The sequence below is a fragment of the Seriola aureovittata genome, chromosome 11 (assembly GCF_021018895.1).
Source record: "Seriola aureovittata isolate HTS-2021-v1 ecotype China chromosome 11, ASM2101889v1, whole genome shotgun sequence".
Lineage (NCBI taxonomy): Eukaryota > Metazoa > Chordata > Actinopteri > Carangiformes > Carangidae > Seriola > Seriola aureovittata.
Genome location: NC_079374.1, coordinates 20,651,132 through 20,665,684, shown reverse-complemented (window position 1 = coordinate 20,665,684; position 14,553 = coordinate 20,651,132). Strand labels below are relative to the sequence as shown.

Here is a 14,553-nt window from a genome sequence, read left to right as displayed (position 1 = left end):
GATGTAATGAGGAACTTCTCAAGTAACAACTCTGTATCACTTTACTGAACAAAGCTATACAAACTGTGGTTTGGCTTTGGTTTAAAGTTTTCTTCTAATGACCTGGTAAGAAAGTGAAACTATGTTTGTTAAAGGACAAACAACGCCCCACCCCTTTGCACATTTTGGGATTACCCGGAGGCGGAGTCAGGGACTTCCAAAATGGCGGGAGCAACCAACCAACCTATCTACCCTTTTCTCTTTTTTTCAAAAGCAACCTCCTCTTCATAAACGTAAGGGTTACGTTTTGTATGAGACGCCCGTCTGTCAATCTATACTTTCGATTTATGGTGGGACACAGCCTTGAAACAACTCCCCTTAGATCTCCTAAATATACGACAGAATGGAAAACATTAGCATTGACACTTTAATCCTGAAACTGCACGATGTGAACGCGGTGAAGTTTGGAGAGTACAAACTGAAGAGCGGCATGATGACACCTATTTATATCGATGTGAAAGTTGTGGTATCGCACCCTGCTCTCATGAATCAGGTAAACACGTTTGTCTTTTACTCATTATAGTCTGAGTGACTTTTGAATAATTAAAAAAAAGATCTGTAGGAATGAATCCTTAAACCCGAAAGTTAGTTAGTACTTTATCACTTTCGGTTTCCGCGTCCCGGAAGTCTATGGGATTTAGATTAGATGGCTGAAATAAGGTCTGTGGTTACCACAAGATCATGACATTTTCCCGTTTTATTCTCAACATAAAATACGTCAGTAAATACCCCAGTCGTGAGGTTCTTTATGCTTTTACGTCCCCTAATCCTCACAACCTTACTGACTTTAAAAGACCTTTAAACCTCCTGTAGCTACACTGCCCTAAGGCTAAATGTTATGTTCGCGTGAACATGTCAGTTAAGAAACATGGCGAAGGAGGAGATGGTCCAGTATAGCAGAGACCTAAAAGCCAAGGAAAGGTTCCACTAATGAAGCACATTTGTCTGAAAGTTGTAGAGTTCATCACCCTGTGAGGAATCAGCAGAGCAGGTTCTAGATATCCCCATTAACAACCATTTGTGGAGTTTAAACATGATCAGGGACATAAAATGTGTTGACCCTCAGAGAAATGGTGGGGAAATGACCGTCTTCTTGCATCAGTTATAGGTACATTGGATGTTTATGTCTCCTGCAACACTGCTACTTTAAAACTCGTTTGCAGCTGCAAACTTTATTTCTTGTTTTATTTGCAGGTGGCAAGTCTCATCTACCGGCGAGTGCAAAAAGAGGAGCTAAAGTTTGACTCAGTGTGTGGGGTTCCATACACAGCCCTGCCTTTTGTCACAATTATCTGCTCTACACATGAACTGCCCATGCTCATCAGGAGAAATGAGGCCATTGACTATGGTGGGTGAGAGGGAAGGATAGTCAGGCTCATCTCATCTAGTTTTTAAGAGTTCTGACCTTGCATTTGTCAGTACAGCACAAGAGTTTTGTTGTGTAACATTTGTTTGGACAGAAAGCCGTAAAGATTTGTCCTATTTTGTAACACTTGATCTTTAATCTGAGTTGTGATCGCAAGCAGAAAGACAATATGACGAGATCCTCATGCATTATGATTTTTGCGCATTATACTACCTTGATATTGTGTACGTGGCAAAGAGACGCCTAGTAAGACACAGCTGATAGGAGGTGCAACATGATTTGAAAGTTGAACTAATATAAGACGGTGTAGGATCTGCTGATTTACCGTTTTAAAAAGTCTTTACTGGTTGTAATCAAGTGCATTCTTTCCTTTTTAAAAAGCACTGGATATCGACCTAATGTCAAGCTACTTGTCAACCAAAGACATTCCTAGGCCCCTATCCTATAAGGCCTTTAAAGCTTGCCCCACTGGATGTTGATTTTGCCAAAGCCATCAATAAGTGACAAAGATAAGTTTGTATAAAATATGGACTATAAGCCTCCTGATGTAACCCTGCTAGGAACCAAGCGTCTGGTGGAGGGGTCGTATCGTGAGGGGGATCGGTGTCTGATCATTGAGGACACAGTGACTACGGGCAGCAGCATCCTGGAGACTGCTGAAGTGCTCAACAAAGAGGGACTGAAGGTTCAGTATCAAATTACAGTGGTGATGATAATGTTACAGTGATCCCCTATTAAAGGGCATCAGAATACAAGAGTCATTTCAAAGTTATTGTGGTTCTGTAATTTTTTTATGAAATATTTGTTTATTTGGTAAAGGTGACAGATGCCATTGTACTAGTGGACAGAGAGCAAGGAGGTGTGGAGATGTTGCATTCTGTGGGAATCAAGCTCCATCCTATCATCTCCATGTCCAAGCTGCTCGATGTGCTGCTGGCAGCCAAACGCATCAACCATCAAACCTTTCAGAACGTCAGCAAGTTCATCATGGACAACAACACTTTCAGGTACAGCTGTGTAGCTTTTCCCTTACAGTGAGTAGGATGGCAGGTAGAGTTAGAGTGTTAGTGTGTCTGTTTTGATGCATATCTTCCCTGTGCCAACTCCAAAGTAACATTTGCAACTCGTCTCTTTCAGGCCGAAGGAGGAGAATGCCAGTGATGTTCCTGCCACCAAGAAGCCACGTGTGGAGCAGAACCTGCAGCTGAGTTACGCAGACAGAGCCAAACTTCCAAGTATGTTGTCTTGCAGCCAAATATAATTGACAATATGTCTTTGGAAGGCCACATCCAACTTGAAAATGTTATGCTCTTTATCATCTGCTCTCCGTCCTATGGTCCACAGACATTCACCCTCTGGCATCAAAGCTGCTGAAGATCATGGAGGATAAGCAGTCTAACCTCTGTGTGTCTGCTGATGTGACCAGCAGCGAGGAGCTTCTTCAGTTGGCCGACTCTCTAGGTCCCAAGATCTGCATGCTGAAGACACATGTAGACATCCTCAAGGTAGGAGTGTAACCAGTCCCTTTGTTGCAAAGAGAACTTTGTCAGGACAAATAAACTGATCTTATTGTCTTGTGTGCTAACAGGACTACACAGTGGCCTTCAGCCAGAAACTGCAGGTATTGGCCAAGAAACACAACTTCCTCATCTTTGAAGATCGCAAGTTTGCTGACATTGGGAACACAGTCAAGCATCAGTATGAAGGTGGGAGGATTTCATGTATTTTAGTTATTTATTTATTTTGGACGTGTTTATTCCAGAATTTTCTGTTATCAAAATTACTTTTTAAAAAAACTGTATGTCATCAATATTCACAGTAACCATGTATCTGTTCTCCAGGTGGTTTGTACCAGATCTCATCTTGGTCCCACATAGTGAATGCTCATGTGGTGCCGGGGCCGGGGGTGGTGGCCGGTCTGAGTGCAGTAGGAAAGGCTCTGGGCCGAGGCTGTTTGCTCATTGCACAGATGAGCTCCCAGGGGTCGTTGGCTACTGGTGAATACACAAAGGCTGCGGTACGTGTGTCTCTCCTTAAGCCTTTTAAAGTTTGCTTAAATGGCTTGTCTACCAGTTTACAGCGGTTTATCTCTGATTTCTGTCCTTACAGCTGAAGATGGCAGAGGATCACTCAGACTTTGTGATCGGCTTTATCTGTGTTTCTAAGATCAACAAGAAGCCAGAGTTCATCCACATGACCCCTGGGGTTCAGATGCAGGCTGGAGGTAAACTGAAGACTTTTGATCAGACCTCCAATTGTAATTTTTTTTTAAACTTTTGGTTGAATTTCATGTAATTTACATTCACATTTAAGTATTTGAAGTGAAGAAATGACATTGTGTATTTTTACAGGAACATTCCACCATACCCACATAAATACATGGGTGCAATGTTATAGGAGTTCATCTTTGATGTGTTGTACTGTTCTTCTTGTTGGTGTATTACTAGAAGAAGTACAACACAGTTGAACCATATGCAGTGTGATCTAATGAGACACTCAATTGATTTGAAATGAGACATTCACTATAATGGTGTGTCTACATAGAAACAGTCAACCGCTTCATGTGTTTCCGACAGAGCAGAAGCTTTCCTGTTTGAATCAACCCAGTTGTCTACACAAGCTGCCTAATGGCTCATGTTTTCCTCATGCTATCCACCAGGGAGCATGACCTGAGCTATATGTTTCATGTGTGTAACTGCTGTGATCGCCTCTGAGGCTCTGAGTGTTTCCAAAGCACAAGTAACCTACAATTCAGACTTTGAGCTTGGAGGGTGTTTTAGATGTGTTCATGTTGGGTAAAGAGACAAAAATCCATAACTTTTGGAAAATCTTTGCTTTCTTTTTGTGTTGTGACTCACCTTCAACACTTGGTGGCGCTATGATACAATAAATAACATCTGACTCAGTTTTCAGTAGGCTGACATTCCCCAACAACCTCCCCCTTTCTCTACCGCTCCTCAGCCATGTCTCCCATCTCTCTCTGTGTCTCTCTCTTTGCAGGTGATATGTTGGGCCAGCAGTACTCAACTCCGGAGGAAGTTATCCACAACCATGGTTCTGATGTCATTATTGTGGGACGGGGTGTGTTGGAGGCCCCTGATAGGCTGAAAGCTGCCGAGTCTTACAGAAAGTCAGGCTGGGATGCTTACACAAAGAGACTGAGCCAGAGTGGACAATAAGAGCTCAGGAGTAGCATCTGCGTCATTACATCTCATTTCAAATTTAAACTATCGATGTAATGATGATCTCTGCAGATGAACTAGAACTATTACATTTTACATTGTCCAGGAACAGGAGTGTGCACGTTATTGTGCATATAGTCATATGTATACATGTGCATCTGTACACCACACTGCCAAACCAAAATACACACCTGTTCCTGCACAAATACATAGTTTATTAACATTTGTAGGGGATACCTGGCAGGAGTAGGGAATCAGACACTTTGTGTTCTTCTGATTCCCTCCTATTGACCTGACATCTGATCCTCTGAGGTAAATGTCTCCAATTGGAGATAAACGGCAGCTTCCGTATGATAGATAGTTTTATATAAATATGTTTTTTCAATTGTGTGTTCTGCCGTGGGCTGCTAAAATGTCAGTATCAATCAAATATAAATCTAGACGTCATTCTACCAACAAAGATGACCATCTTCCAGCAAGCGTGAAGCCTTTATTTGTCACAAACCTACAGTCTTGTCATACAGGAGTGGGTGTGGCTAAAACTGTTTAATTATATAATGCTTCTGTTGAAATTATGAGTATATTAAGCACACAGTGGAGCATCTTTTGTATGTTGAGTTGCCCAGTCTGCATTTTCCTCATCACTGTTCACAAGGTCACACACATACTAATTAGTGCAAGACAGTATCTTTAATTCCTCTAAATACTAAATCATCTCAACTAGTAACTTTTTTGTGCTGTATTTCCATTGATAAAGTGGAAGTAAAAGGACAATTAGCTATTCCACCTAAACTCTGGCCACCTCATGGATCCTGTGAAGAAAAAAAAAGATGAAGGAAATGTACTGGATTGTTACAAAGAAGTCTCTGACATTTCTCTCTCCATCTTATCTGGTCTGTGGGACTGTAACATTACAGTTGTACCCATCCACACACAAGAAAGGTCTACTGGGAGAAGTATGCTGTTGGATCGGTCAAGGTAACATTCAGTGTATCCAGTGTATTGTTTCTTTCCATGTGCCACAATTATTTAAACAAATAATTATTCTTGCCATATGTTGGAGTGTTTTGTAAATATGCAAATACTATTTTTTCATACATAAAAGCACTTTGGTATGGTTGTGTTTTCCCTTTCCACACATATCCATGTTTAAATCGTTTATTTGAATTAAAATGATATTCTGTTGATCACATTTATTTTTAAGTCTTGGTCATCATTAATGCTTCTGAAGATAACTGAATATTATGGTTAAAATACTTGTTTGGAAACTCGCTGTCTCTGATTTGTTATTTAGAAACTTAACTGATGTAATGAGGAACTTCTCAAGTAACAACTCTGTATCACTTAACTGACTAAAGCTATACAAACTGTGGTTTGGCTTTAGTTTACAGTTTTTTTTTTTCTAATAACCTGGTAAGAAAGTGAAACTGTGTTTGATAAAGGCCAAATAAATACTTTGTCCTCTCCTCTGAGCGCTGCATCCTGTATCACTAATATAAAGGCTGTACCTGATATGAAATGGCAATACATTAGCGTCCTTCTCTATCCATGTTGCATCCGTCTCTCGGTCTGGCTGCTTTGCCCAATACAACATCAGAAAAATCCGACCTTACTTGACTCAGTACACCCACCCGACTCTTAGTCAAGGACATGGATCTCTCGCCTCGACTACTGCAATACTCTTCCGGCGGGCCTCCCTTCGTGCACAGTGAAAACATGGTCCAGAATGCTGCAGCCCGTTCGGCCTTCAGTCAGCCCAAAATGACACATGTCACTTCGCCACCCATCGACCTCCACTGGCTACCCATATCCGCCCGAATCATATCCACGTCACTAATGCTGCCTTCAGAGGGACTTCTGGGTCCGCACCATCTCCAAGAAATGTCGTCTAATGCTGCCACCCCCTGCACACAGGGCAATCTCAGTCCAGACTGTTCTCATCTGTGGTTCCCGACGGTGGAACAAGCTACACAATCCTATCAGAACAGCAGGGCGCCCTTCTCTATCTTCAAGAATCTCTTGAAAACTCATCTCTTACGAACGCACCTCCTTTTCTAAAAGCCTAACATGTCTAATTAGCACTAAGGTGCACTTCTTTAATACAGTCGACTTGCACGTATTAAATATATGTAGTACTTAATAGCCTATTAACAGTAAGGTTCCTACTGCATTGAAGCATACTGATGTCATTCACTTGTAAGTCTGGTTAAAAACATCTGCCAAATGAGTAAATGACCTTGAATTAATGAAAGTAGTTTGATAAAAATATTTCACCACAATACAAACTAAAACAATTTTAGGTTTTAAAACTATTTTGAGTCCATTTGGACCACAAGATGGAAGACCCATGATAGTTGATATTGTACTTCAGTGTACTTCAAATCAGGTAGACCAAAATGCTGTATAGAAAACCCAGGGCATGGGTGGTTTAGGCACACTGGTCAGTTGTCCGATTGGTAATGCAGCTTTAGTTAGATGACTGTTATTCCGAAAAAAAAGGAGCTCAGAGAGCAGGTATAAGCGATTACCTCCGGGAAAGTGAAATGAAACCATCAAGGAAAGTGCGAGGATTTTGGAACTTGAGGCTGTCAATCCACATAGACTTTACATCAGAAATAAACATGTTTACAGCCTGGTACAGAAAAAGGTTTTGGTCTCTAAAACAAATTTCCACCTTCGTTACAACTATACAGGGGGGGATTTTTTATATAGCTCGTTTTATTTAGTCTTAGAGATATGCATAATTGAAGTCGTGCCGCTTTGAGTGACAGATGCTTGCCACAAACCAGCATTCACTGAGGTCTCTGCTCCACACACGCCCCACCCCTTTGCCCATTTTGGGATTAGCCGGAAGTTAGTGACTCTACCAAAATGGCGGAAGAAATCTACTTTTTTTTGTCAGCAAACCACTCCGCTCTATTCAGAAACGTATGGGTGACGTCATAGAGGCGACCTCCTTTTATATGTACGATTTATGGATGGGACACACGCTGCTGTTGGATTTCTTAAATATACGATAGAATGGAAAACATTTGCATTGACAGTTTAATCGTGAAACTTCACGATGTGAACGCAGTGAAGTTTGGAGAGTACAAGCTGAAGAGCGGCATGATGACACCTATTTATATCGATCTGAGAGTTCTGGTATCGCACCCTGCTGTCATGAATCAGGTACACGTGGTACTGTGTTTTAATCCTCACAGCCTGACTTGAAAAGGACTTTAAACCTCCTGTGGCTACACTGTCCTAAGGCTTAACGTTGTTATTCGCGTGAAAATGTCAGTTCTTTGCATTGGAAATTATGTTACTTCACACGTGGCGGTCGGTGAGCTCATTTACATAGTCCATAGACTGTAGAGCGTCATGAAAGCAGTGCAACCACTGGTGAGCAGCTCAGAGCTAAAAGTTTAAGAAACATGGCGAAGGAGGAGATGGTCCAGTATAGCAGAGGCCTGAAAGCCAAGGAAAGCGAAAGTGAAACTAATGAAGCACATTTGTCTGAAAGTTGTAGAGTTCATCACCCTGTGAGGAATCAGCAGAGCAGGTTCTAGATATCCCCATTAACAACCATTTGTGGAGTTTAAACATGATCAGGGACATAAAATGTGTTGACCCTCAGAGGAATGGTGGGGAAATGACCGTCTTCTTGCATAAGTTATAGGTACATTGGATGTTTATGTCTCCTGCAACACTGCTACTTAAGAAACTTGTTTGCAGCTGCAAACCCTATTCATTTTTTTTATTTGCAGGTGTCAAGTCTCATCTACCAGCGAGTGCAAGAAGAGAAGCTAAAGTTTGACTCACTGTGTGGGGTTCCATACACAGCCCTGCCTTTGGCCACAATTATCTGCTCTAGACATGAACTGCCCATGCTCATCAGGAGAAAGGAGGCCAAGGACTATGGTGGGTGAGAGGGAAGGACAGTCAGGCTCATCTCATCTAGTTTTTAAGAGTTCTGACCTTGCATTTGTCAGTACAGCCCTAGAAAGCACAAGAGTTTTGTTGTATAACATTTGTTTGGACAGAAAGCCGTAAAGATTTGTCCTATTTTGTAACACTTGATCTTTAATCTGAGTTGTGATCGCAAGCGGAAAGACAATATGACGAGATCCTCATGCATTATGATTTTTGCGCATTATACTACCTTGATATTGTGTACGTGGCAAAGAGACGCCTAGTAAGACACAGCTGATAGGAGGTGCAACATGATTTGATAGTTGAACTAATATAAGACGGTGCAGGATCTGCTGATTTACCGTTTTAAAAAGTCTTCACTGGTTGTAATTAAGTGCATTCTTTCCTTTTTAAAAAGCACTGGATATCGACCTAATGTCAAGCTATTTGTCAACCAAAGACATTCCTAGGCCCCTATCCTATAAGGCCTCTAAAGCTTGACCCCACTGGATGTTGATTTTGCCAAAGCCATCAATAAGTGACAAAGATAAGTTTGTATAAAATATGGACTATAAGCCTCCTGATGTAACCCTGCTAGGAACCAAGCGTATGGTGGAGGGGTCGTATCGTGAGGGGGATCGGTGTCTGATCATTGAGGACACAGTGACTACGGGCAGCAGCATCCTGGAGACTGCTGAAGTGCTCAACAAAGAGGGACTGAAGGTTCAGTATCAAATCTTAGTGGTGACGATAATGCTACAGTGATCCCCTATTAAAGGGCATCAGAATACAAGAGTCATTTCAAAGTTATTGTGGTCCTGTCATTTTTTAATGAAATATTTGTTTATTTGGTAAAGGTGACAGATGCCATTGTACTAATGGACAGAGAGCAAGGAGGTGTGGAGATGTTGCATTCTGTGGGAATCAAGCTCCATCCTATCATCTCCATGTCCAAGCTGCTCAATGTGCTGCAGAAACGTGACCGCATCGATGCCCAAACTGTTCAGAGAGTCCGCAAGTTCATCATGGACAACAACACTTTCAGGTACAGCTGTGTAGCTTTCCCCTTACAGTGAGTAGGATGGCAGGTAGAGTTAGTGTTAGTGTGTCTGTTTTAATGCTCCAAAACCTCCAAAGTAACATTTGCAACTCGTCTCTTTCAGGCCGAAGGAGGAGAATGCCAGTGATGTTCCTGCCACCAAGAAGCCATGTGTGGAGCAGAACCTGCAGCTGAGTTACGCAGACAGAGCCAAACTTCCAAGTATGTTGTCTTGCAGCCAAATATAATTGACAATATGTCTTTGGAAGGCCACATCCAACTTGAAAATATTATGCTTTTTATCATCTGCTCTCCGTCTTATGGTCCACAGACATTCACCCTCTGGCATCAAAGCTGCTGAAGATCATGGAGGATAAGCAGTCTAACCTCTGTGTGTCTGCTGATGTGACCAGCAGCGAGGAGCTTCTTCAGTTGGCCGACTCTCTAGGTCCCAAGATCTGCATGCTGAAGACACATGTAGACATCCTCGAGGTAGGAGTGTAACCAGTCCCTTTGTTGCAAAGAGAACTTTGTCAGGACAAATAAACTGATCTTATTGTCTTGTGTGCTAACAGGACTACACAGTGGCCTTCAGCCAGAAACTGCAGGTATTGGCCAATAAACACAACTTCCTCATCTTTGAAGATCGCAAGTTTGCTGACATTGGGAACACAGTCAAGCATCAGTACGAAGGTGGGAGGATTTCATGTATTTTATTTATTTATTTATTTTGGACTTGTTTATTCCAGAATTTTCTGTTATCAAAATTACTTTTTAAAAAAACTGTGTCATTAATATTCACAGTAACCATGTATCTGTTCTCCAGGTGGTTTGTACCAGATCTCATCTTGGTCCCACATAGTGAATGCTCATGTGGTGCCGGGGCCGGGGGTGGTGGCCGGTCTGAGTGCTGTAGGAAAGGCTCTGGGCCGAGGCTGTTTGCTCATTGCACAGATGAGCTCCCAGGGGTCGTTGGCTACTGGTGAATACATAAATACTGTGGTACGTGTGTCTCTCCTTAAGCCTTTTTCTAAGGCCACATCCACACTAATACGTTTTCGTTTTAAATCAGGGAGTGAATGTGGGTGTCCACATCATTGTTTTCAAAACAAAACCAGTCCAGCAGCTTTTCCAGAAGTCTTTGTTTTTGTGGCTGGAAAACTCAGGAGTAGTGTGGACACCAGACTTAAATGTATCGTGATGCATTTTAAAGCTAAAATGTATTCGTGTGGATGTATAGCCTGAGTTTGCTTAAATGGCTTGTCTACCAGTTTACTTTCTCTGATTTCTGTCCTTACAGCTGAAGATGGCAGAGGATCACTCAGACTTTGTGATCGGCTTTATCTGTGTTTCTAAGATCACCGATAAGCCAGAGTTCATCCACATGACCCCTGGGGTTCAGATGCAGGCTGGAGGTAAACTGAAGACTTTTGATCAGACCTCCAATTGTAATTTTTTTTTTTTTTTAACTTTTTTTGAATATCTTTGTAATTTATGTAAGGTTTAAGTATTTAAAAGGAAGTAATAAAATAATGTATTTTTACAGGAACATTCCATCATACACATAAATACGTGTGTGTGTGTGAACTCCAACTTTTCATAATATTAATATGATGTTCAGTCCAGTGTGCTGGAATAATACAGAGCCAGTGCAAGTATAAGATGTGTCAATGTCCAAATACAACATGCTGATGTAGATGTTGTAGGATCTTTTTTTTTTTTCCATTTAGCTGAGTTCTCTGATGTAAAAAGGTATGACTGACTAACTGACTTTTTGATCTTTATGCTCTTTTTGTGTTGTGACTCACCTTCAACACTTGGTGGCGCTATGATACAATAAATAACATCTGACTCAGTGTTCAGTAGGTTGACATTCCCCAACAACCTCCCCCTTTCTCTACCGCTCCTCAGCCATGTCTCCCATCTCTCTCTCTTTACAGGTGATATGTTGGGCCAGCAGTACTCAACTCCGGAGGAAGTTATCCACATCAAAAATTCTGATGTCATTATTGTGGGACGGGGTGTGTTGGAGGCCCCTGATAGGCTGAAAGCTGCCGAGTCATACAGAAAGTCAGGCTGGGATGCTTACACAAAGAGACTGAGCCAGAGTGGACAATAAGAGCTCAGGAGTAGCATCTGCATCATTACATCTCATTTCAAATTTAAATGATAGATGTAATGATGATCTCTGCAGATGAACTAGAACTATTTCATTTTACATTGTCCAGGAACAGGATTGTGCACGTTATTGTGCATATAGTCATATGTATACATGTGCATCTGTACACCACACTGCCAAACCAAAATGCACACCTGTTCCTGCACAAATACATAGTTTAACATTTGTAGGGGATACCTGGCAGGAGTAGGGAATCAGACACTTTGTGTTCTTCTGATCCTGTTTTATGAAGAAGCTGCTTTAAATGTTCTTCTGATTCCCTCCTCTTGACCTTACATCTGATCCCCTGAGGTACGGCCAGATCTAAAATGGTTCACTTTGAGGATAAACTACAAGTTACCCACAATAAGTAGTTTCATTTGAAATCAGGTTTTTAATTTTTCCCTTTGGATCCTAAAATAATCAATCACTCATCAACCAAGACCTCATTCCACTGACAAAGATGACCATGTCCAGTCAGCGTGAAGCCTTTCTTTCTCACTAACCCACAGATTTGTCGTTCAAATAAGAGTGAGTGTGGCTCAAATGGTTTAATTGTTGTATAATATTAGTTAATATTATACTATGCATCTTACACATCACTGTTCACAAGATTAGACATACCAATTAGTGCAAGACAGTGTCTTTAACACTTCAAAAACCTAACTCATCTCTACTAGCAACAGTCTTTCACTCTGAACAAAGTATCAGCATTATTAAACAGTTTCATAGTCTTGATATTATTTAATTTATAGTTCAACTACAAAATGATAGCTTTTGATTTGCCTGATTGATTGCGATTGATTGCCCTAAAGAGAGCAGTCTGCTTGATATGATTTCAGTCTTTCAGCACCTGTATTATTAGCTGTATGATCATCGTAGCCCCTCAGATCATTTTGAATTACAAAATTAGGGAATGCTGATTGGAGCCAGATTAATCATCACAACTGACATGATTAAATCCAACGCCGTCCATGTTGCTTAATTTAAAAGAACAAATGCTGTGTTGAGGCAATAATTGTCTTTATAATATTCTCTTACACTGAGCTTGCTTGGGTTTTTCTTCCATGTAGTTTCCTTCCATGTAGTTCCTGAGATGCAGTGTCTACTTGAATAAATCTTAGAGTGGCATGAAAAAGTACTGGATTAAATAAAACTGGAATTTTCTTCATTCATGTATAAGTTTGTCCTAAAATGTGCTCAGAAATTTGTCCAAGTTACTCCATACTGAATACATAGTTCAAACATTGGCAGTACGTCGGGAAAAGTATGCGAACCCCTCAGGTAATGAGATCAGCAAAAGATTACTGGAATCAGGAGTTATCAAACCTGGAGTCCAGGCAATGAAACCAGACTGGAGGTGTGGGTTAGAGACACTGAAACATTTTGAGTTTGCTGTTCAGAAGAATCATCGGCTGATATGAACCAGGCCTCACAGAAGACTTAGGATCAGGAGTTGTTGATTTGCATAAGGCATCGCAAAGAGTTTAGATAGTCGGCAGTCAGAAAAACTATCTATAAATGAAGACGATTTATGTGACTATCCCTAGAAGTGGGTGTCCAGCTAAGATGACTCCAAAGGCACAATGCCGAACAGTAACATAACAAAGAAGCTCAGATTAACGGCGAAAGGCTTAAAATCCTTGGAGCTGGTTAAACATCTCTGTTCATGAGTCATACCATATTACACATCATGGTGCATGGTGTCCTGCCATGGACGCCACAGAGCTGTAGCTGGAGTTTGCCAAAGAGAAGCTTCACATGCCACCACACTACTGGGAAAATGTTTGATGGACTGATGAAACTAAGGAACAACGTGCAGTATTATGTACTATGTTGTAAAAAAGGAAACTGAACCCAAACAGTGAAGTAGGGTGGAGGGACCTGGACGGCGCGATACCATCGAGGGGAAATGCGTTCCCGACTTCATCAAGATGTCTTACAGGATGATTTCAGGGTGGCTGTCGCCTACTGAAGCTCAAAGGACGTTGGGTGATGACCCTAAACAGCCCAAAGGCCCAAACCTCAATCCGGTATGGATACTGTGGAATGAGCTGAAGAGAGCCACTCACACCAGACATCCTAAGAATTTGGCCTAAAAAGTTGTAGGAAGAATGGTCCAGAATCACTCCCCAACATTGTGCAGGTCTGATCAGCAGCTACTGGGAAAGTTGTCTGAGGTTATTGCTGCCAAATGAGGTTTGACCAGTTATTAAATGCAAGGGTTCACTTACTTTTTCCACCAGCACTGACTCAAACTGAATGTTTAATGGGTGTGTTCAACCAGAACACAACAGGTTATCATCTTTTGTGTAATATCAGCTTCAGTACACTGTGTTTGTCTATATTTGTGACTTAGGTGAAGATCAAATCACATTTTATGACCAATCAATGTAGAAAACCAGCTCATTCCAAAAGGTTCAACGTTCAGTGGCTTATTATTATTCAAAATCATAAAACTTGGTAAAATGTTTTATGAAAATAACCATTAAAATATGCAAATTATTTTTTTTAATTATTCCTGTGTAAATAAAGTTGATAGGGGTTTGCAAAAAATATATTTCTGGCTATTCAGTTGTCTGATTTCATATTCTATCTCACAGTTCATTCATTTTCTCGTTCAAACTTGCTTGTTGCTTGTGTGAAGTTGGACTTGTGAGCGACTGATCAAAACTGAAGCAGCAGAGGTGGAACTACCGTATACTGACTTTCAGTCATGCTGTATTAGTCATGCTTCAAAAGCTGGATCCTACACTTCCCATAATGCAACTCAGACTCTGGGCTTTCATTAGACCTCCCCTCCCTGTTACATGCTTTCATTTTCCAAACGGTTTTTAAATGCAGGTTTACTGCCAGTCTCATTTAAAACGGCAAA

At 41.2% G+C, this 14,553-nt stretch overlaps 2 protein-coding genes across 3 annotated transcripts; both read left to right on the top strand.

Annotated features, from left to right (window-relative positions):
- Positions 1 to 237: 237 nt before the first annotated feature.
- Positions 238 to 6,057, top strand: LOC130177577 (uridine 5'-monophosphate synthase-like). Of its 2 annotated transcripts, XM_056389451.1 has the most exons (10): positions 238 to 532; positions 1,234 to 1,387; positions 1,966 to 2,090; positions 2,225 to 2,412; positions 2,543 to 2,640; positions 2,750 to 2,910; positions 2,994 to 3,111; positions 3,247 to 3,422; positions 3,515 to 3,629; positions 4,406 to 6,057. In XM_056389451.1, exons 1-10 carry the CDS (start codon positions 383 to 385, stop codon positions 4,582 to 4,584), a joined length of 1,464 nt encoding a protein of 487 aa, XP_056245426.1. In that variant the 5' UTR covers positions 238 to 382; the 3' UTR covers positions 4,585 to 6,057. The 2 variants fall into 2 exon arrangements, with proteins under 2 accessions (XP_056245426.1, XP_056245427.1); XM_056389452.1 differs by lacking the exon at positions 1,234 to 1,387 and having other exon boundaries at positions 403 to 532.
- Positions 6,058 to 7,513: 1,456 nt separating this feature from the next.
- Positions 7,514 to 12,849, top strand: umps (uridine monophosphate synthetase). Its single transcript, XM_056390065.1, has 10 exons — positions 7,514 to 7,758; positions 8,337 to 8,490; positions 9,080 to 9,204; positions 9,339 to 9,526; positions 9,645 to 9,742; positions 9,852 to 10,012; positions 10,096 to 10,213; positions 10,347 to 10,522; positions 10,821 to 10,935; positions 11,461 to 12,849. Exons 1-10 carry the CDS (start codon positions 7,609 to 7,611, stop codon positions 11,637 to 11,639), a joined length of 1,464 nt encoding a protein of 487 aa, XP_056246040.1. The 5' UTR covers positions 7,514 to 7,608; the 3' UTR covers positions 11,640 to 12,849.
- The last annotated feature ends 1,704 nt before the right edge of the window (positions 12,850 to 14,553 follow it).